The sequence below is a fragment of the Crocuta crocuta genome, unplaced genomic scaffold (genome assembly GCF_008692635.1).
Source record: "Crocuta crocuta isolate KB4526 unplaced genomic scaffold, BGI_CrCroc_1.0 scaffold675, whole genome shotgun sequence".
Taxonomy (NCBI): domain Eukaryota; kingdom Metazoa; phylum Chordata; class Mammalia; order Carnivora; family Hyaenidae; genus Crocuta; species Crocuta crocuta.
This window is the reverse complement of record NW_027528796.1, coordinates 471,710-477,818: the sequence shown is the minus strand read 5'-3', so window position 1 is coordinate 477,818 and position 6,109 is coordinate 471,710. Positions and strand designations below refer to the sequence as shown.

At 49.9% G+C, this 6,109-nt stretch overlaps 1 protein-coding gene across 2 annotated transcripts in view; it reads left to right on the top strand.

Moving 5' to 3' along the window:
- YBEY (ybeY metalloendoribonuclease) overlaps positions 1 to 5,304 on the top strand; it is a 5,867-nt gene extending 563 nt beyond the window's left edge. Inside the window, exons 2-5 of one of the 2 annotated variants that reach the window (XM_077755331.1) lie at positions 326 to 577; positions 2,665 to 2,793; positions 3,820 to 3,888; positions 5,007 to 5,304. In XM_077755331.1, the coding sequence (XP_077611457.1) occupies positions 368 to 577; positions 2,665 to 2,793; positions 3,820 to 3,888; positions 5,007 to 5,093 (495 nt within the window). In that variant the 5' untranslated portion in view covers positions 326 to 367 and the 3' untranslated portion in view covers positions 5,094 to 5,304. The remainder of the gene's footprint in view (positions 1 to 325; positions 578 to 2,664; positions 2,794 to 3,819; positions 3,889 to 5,006) is intronic. The other variant, XM_077755332.1, reaches the window with a different exon arrangement.
- The last annotated feature ends 805 nt before the right edge of the window (positions 5,305 to 6,109 follow it).

Genomic DNA, 6,109 nt, shown 5'->3' with positions numbered 1-6,109 from the left:
ACAACCCCACGCCTCCGCCACCACCCCACAACTCACCCTATTCTTCCTCCACCTCCTCACCGCCCCTCCCCACCCCCTTTCATTATTAACAGCACCCTTCCTGCCTGCAGGTCTTAATTTCCTACCTGCTGTTGTTATCCATTCTGGCAGGCCTGACTCTAGAACTTGCTATTATAGTCTCTCATTTTTATATCTTCCTTATGGTAAAATATAAATTCTCTTACATTTTTCAGTGAATTTCACCAAATAAAATAGTGTGTGTATGTGTTTTTATAGAATTTATTTCCACTTTCAATAACTGATTTGTCTTACACTTTGACCACAGGCTCCTTTTTAAACATTTTTAAAGGGCCATGTTAATCGAAAAATGAGTTTGGTGCTTAGAAATCTGCAACGAGCTGTCCCCATTAGGAGAGCACCTCTTCGCAAGAAGATGGAGATTGTGAGGAGTATTTTAGGGGTGCAGAAATTCGACCTGGCGATCGTCTGTGTTGACAACAAGAGTATTCAGCACATTAATAGAATCTACAGAGAGAAAAATCTGCCAACAGATGTGCTTTCCTTTCCATTTCATGAGGTAAAAGGTATTCTCGTCTGGTCTACCTTCTGGTGTAAATACTCTGATTTTTAAGTTTGATTTTGAAAACTTTAAAATTAGGGGCACTCTTGATTTCAGCTCAGGTCATGATCTCACGGGTTTGTGAGTTTGGGTCCCTCGTTGGGCTCTGTGCTGACAGCGTGGAGCCTGCGTGGGATTCTCTTCTCTCTCTCTCTCTCTCTCTCTCTCTCTCTCTCTCTCTCTCCCTCTCCCTCTTTCTCTGCCCCTCCCCTGCTTGCACTCTCTCAAAAAAACATCTAAAAAATTAAAAAAAAAACAATAAAATATACACGAGTAGAGTACACCGTGACCAACTCCTATTGACCAATACCCATCACCCAGGGAGAAAAAGTGATTGGTCCCACCCACTCAGTGAGTTTGAAGGGGAGCGCTTCTGCAATTATGTGCTACCGTAACAAGTATGTAGGGTTGAAATACTTAAATAACACTGAATTTTTCACTGAAAATGTAAAATAACACTGAAAAAATATTTTTTTCTTTTTTTGCTTATTTATTTTTGAGAGAGCAGGAGAGCTAGAGTGCAAGCGAGGGAGGGACAGAGAGAGAGGGAGACACAGGATCCGAAGCAGCTCCGGCCTCTGAGCTGTCAGCACAGAGCCCGACGCGGGGCTCAAACCCACGAACCGTGAGATCATGACCTGAGCTGAAGTCAGATTCTTAACCAACTGAGTCACCTAGGAGTCCCTGAAAAAATACTTTCAACAATAAAAGATAGTGATTACGTTATGATCTACATCATGCACATGGTTCATTCAAAACTTCCCACATTGTTAGTAGCAGCATAAATTGGAAGGACCTTTTTGGAAAGCAATTTGGCAATGTACTTGAAAACTGTTTGAAACATACGTGTACTCTTTAATCCACTAGCATCACATTTAAGCAAGGTAAAGCAAGAAAAGAAAGAAAAGTAAAATGTTATAAAATTTTTAAATATTCACTTCATATTTTTTCCTGATAGGGAGGAAGCATACTTAACACCCTAAATATCCATCCACATGTGACTAGCTTAGTGTGAACAGGCCTCAGATTAATGGACTGGGTTTTTTTGGTTTTATGTTGGAAAAATAAACAGAAAGAACAGAAATAAAAAATTGGGCTGATGTGGATTTGTGTGATTGTGCACTGGAAAGAGTGCAAGAGAAGGAAAGTAAGTCTTTTAACGAGGTGGAAAAGATGTGGGAATGTTGGGGTTCAGAGCTGATGGCCAAGAAAGAATTCTTGAAGCATCTTTGGTGCAAAAAAGGTGGTTTTATTAAAGCACAGGGTCAGGATCGGTACGCAGGAAGAGCTGCACTGGGGTTGTGAGGAGTGAGTGACTGGTTTCATACTTTCAAGTCAGGAGAGCGTCAGGGACAGCAGAAACCTCCAAGGAATTTTGGAAACAAGGTTTCCAGGGCCCTGAGAGGGTGAGCTGTTGTAAGAAGTTAAATTATTTCTGTCTAGGAAAACCTTACTCATGAGACCCTTCAGACACCTATCAGGGGACCATATGCCTGGGAGATGATGGCTAACCTGTACCTTGGGGACTAGAGATAAAGGAAGTTTCCAAAGGAACTTCCTTTTTTTTTTTTATGTTTATTTATTTTTGAGAGACAGAGTGCGAGCTGGGTAGGGGCAGAGAGAGAGGGAGACACAATCTGAGGCAGGATCCAGGCTCGGCTTGAACTCACAAGCCGTGAGCTCATGACCTGAGCCAAAGCCAGGCCCCCCTCCAAAGGAATTTCTAGATGTTTAAAGAAGGCTTACAGGATCCTGGGGGGTCAGGCTAAGGTCGCCTTTTGCCCCCAGCAAAGAGTCATCATAGAGGCAGCTGAGCCCCCAGAGGGGCTTGTCAGTGGGCTGTTGTAAGGAAATGTTTCTGTTGCCTTTGTTCACATCAGAAACATCTGAAGTCACTGCTAAACAGTGGCTCTACTGTCGCTCCCCTACCCCTCACCTGCCTTGACACTGATGAGTAGGGGTCTTCCAGAATGAAATGTGTAGGCTGTTGTCGGGTTAGTCTTCCTGAGGTCGCGCTTTCCAAATCTGTATTTCCTCATTTACAGAATGTAAAAGCAGGTGAACTTCCTCAGCCTGATTTTCCGGATGACTACAACTTGGGTGACATTTTCCTAGGAGTGGAGTATATCTTCCAGCAGTGCAAAGGAAATGAGGATTACTATGACATCCTGACCGTAAGTGGGAATGTGTGCTGGCCCCGGACACCATCGCTGTGTCACCCGGGCCCTGGGAAGAGGTCATGGGTGGGACTCCTGCACCCACAGTCTCCTGTATGGGACAGGGATTATTGGGGGAGGGGGCCTATGAGCAGGGACAGCACCCTGTCTCATCATCTCGCAGAGAGAGGGGAGAACAGTGTTGGGTGAGAGGAGAGGACAGGAAACCTGTCGGAAGCTCCCAGAAACGGCCTTGTTTTTAGCTTTGACCTCTGGAGCTCAGCAGGCTGTTTAGCTAACTCAGACCTGCTGAATAAGCTCTTTACTGAACTGTTGAAGCAGGTGGGATTGTAGCCTCCAGGGCCTTCCAGATCTCACTCTCCTCAGCTTGATGCAAAGAAATGAGGGGTGGTTCTGAAGAGTGATCGCATTTTAGCTTCCCATGGATTCGACTGAGGTGTTTTCTTTGACCAAACAGCCCCTGAACTATCTTTAGGGGATCCTGGAGCTTCTGTGTGACTTGAAGCAGAGCTTTCTAGCAAGAGCCATTGTGACAGGTGTTAGGGGCCTGCTTTCTGGGGTGAGGGTGGGCTTTCTGGGAACAGGAGCCCTGGCACAGAAAGGACTGCTCAGCATGGGGTTTGGCTCCAGGGTCTGCAGCTGGCAGCTGTGCACCCACTGTGCACCCACAGGCTGCTGGGGGCATCCGCTCCCAGCCCCACCCCTACCCCGGAGATTCCAGTACCTGCAGTGGGGGCCAGCCCACCCCCACCCCCGAGATTCCAGTACCTACAGTGGGGGCCAGCCCGCCATGCCCGCAACCCTCTTCCCCCTGCAACAGGGCCAGGCCAGGCCACTCACCTCCTGGCCGGTGCTCCGCTCCAGGTAGGCGCCCCCTCACGGCCCCGGGTGCCCCCCACCGCTGAGCCCCTAATCTCCCACCACACATGGGCTGAGCTCTCCCTGCCTTCCCTGTTCCCCCTCCCCTGGTGTGTGGCCCGCTCACAGTCAGTCCCTGAGACAGATTTTTAATTTTTCTGACAGGTGACTGCCACCCATGGGCTATGCCACCTGCTGGGCTTCACACACAGCACACAGGCTGAGTGGCAGAAGGTAGGAGCTGTCCTCCGGTCCCCCAGCGGGCACAAGAGGGCGCACCAAGGACCAGGCTGCCTGAGCTGCCTCCGGCAGTCAAGTATAAAAACCAAATTTGGGGGGGGGGGAAGGCAGTAAATTAAAAAATTTTATAAATGCTGATTTCACCAAAAAGAAGACTAACAGTGTCTGTTAAAATATCGGGCTCCCCAAATGCTACTAACCGTATTACTATTCACTGTTGAAAGGAAGGTCTGAGGAGAGAGACCAAATTCTATAAATCCTATAAAACTCTAATGGCTTAAAGTTAAAAAGTCTTTACAAGAGAAACTGATGATATTGATCAGTTGGGAACTCACGTCATGCTGGCCTCCGATAGAGACCTACTGTGTAAAGTTAGTTAAGCCACCTGTTTTCTTCAGAAGTGCCAATATCTATCCCATGTAGAAGGGTGCATGTTGGTATATGTATGTATTATTTTTAATAAACACACATTATACTTGTAATCAAGAAATTGGATTCTCTGGAAGGCAGCAGAAAGCTTTTTCAGTTAATTAAAGAGTCCTTGATACACAGCTGTCCTTACATCCAGCCCATCTCAGGCTGGGTCCCCCCTCGCCAACCCTGGCTCGGCTTCCCCTCCAAGTCAGAGCTGACCCTGCTATGGCCCCTTTGCCCCGCTCTTGCAGCATCTTGGAAAGTCCATGCTGTTACCGCCAGCAGGGACCCCGGCCCACCCTCCCCAAGCACTGACCACCCTTTGCCCTGGAAGGGGCTGTTCTCACTTACCGCCTTCCCATGTATTCTGGGCCCAGCTGACTTGTCTGGCCTGTTCTGCAACCCCAGACAGGGGCTCCTCTTCTTTTGCCCAGGGCCACCACTTCAGCCCCTGGCCCACAGTCCCTCCTGTGGCCGCACCTGTCACCCCGCAGGCAGCCTGTCCACACTCCCTGTGCACAGTGCTGGGTGAAGGCGAGCAGAACTGGGTCCTGCGCTTTGCGTTTGGAAAGCCACGCAGCCAAGTCTCCTCGTGCCACGACCACGGGCTCGGGCTCTAGGGACGGGCTTCCCCCAGAGGGCACCCCTGGGCCAGGCCACTGAGGAGTCCACAGTTGGCTTCCATTGCTTTCTTTCAGATGTACCAGAAGGAGAAGCAGGTTCTCGAGGAGCTGAGCCGGCGCACAGGGACGAGGCTCCAGCCCCTAAGCAGGGGCCTCTTCTAACGCTTGCTGGGGCCCAAGACGCGAGCGGCCCCTGAGGGACTCTTCAGTGCACAGGGACACTGTGTGGAGGGCAGACGGACCCTCACTTTCGGGCCCTGAGGATCAGGAACACCCCCAAACTGAGGGCCCTGTTGGTAGCTGCTGCCCTGTGGGGTGCAGAAGTGACAAAGTATGAAAAGAAATGTCCGTTCATGTCTTCATTTGGAACCCAGCAGACGTGTTCTTTTCTTTTTTTTTTTTTAACGTTTTATTTATTTTGAGAAAGAGAGAGAGACAGCATGAGCAGGGGAGGGTCAGAGAGAGAGACAGCATGAGNAGAACTGGGTCCTGCGCTTTGCGTTTGGAAAGCCACGCAGCCAAGTCTCCTCGTGCCACGACCACGGGCTCGGGCTCTAGGGACGGGCTTCCCCCAGAGGGCACCCCTGGGCCAGGCCACTGAGGAGTCCACAGTTGGCTTCCATTGCTTTCTTTCAGATGTACCAGAAGGAGAAGCAGGTTCTCGAGGAGCTGAGCCGGCGCACAGGGACGAGGCTCCAGCCCCTAAGCAGGGGCCTCTTCTAACGCTTGCTGGGGCCCAAGACGCGAGCGGCCCCTGAGGGACTCTTCAGTGCACAGGGACACTGTGTGGAGGGCAGACGGACCCTCACTTTCGGGCCCTGAGGATCAGGAACACCCCCAAACTGAGGGCCCTGTTGGTAGCTGCTGCCCTGTGGGGTGCAGAAGTGACAAAGTATGAAAAGAAATGTCCGTTCATGTCTTCATTTGGAACCCAGCAGACGTGTTCTTTTCTTTTTTTTTTTTTAACGTTTTATTTATTTTGAGAAAGAGAGAGAGACAGCATGAGCAGGGGAGGGTCAGAGAGAGAGACAGCATGAGCAGGGGAGGGTAAGAGAGAGAGGGAGATACAGAATCTGAAGCAGCTCCAGGCCCTGCGCTGTCAGCACAGAGCCCGACGCGGGGCTTGAACCCACGAACGTGAGATCATGACCTGAGCTGAAGTTGGACGCTCAACCGAC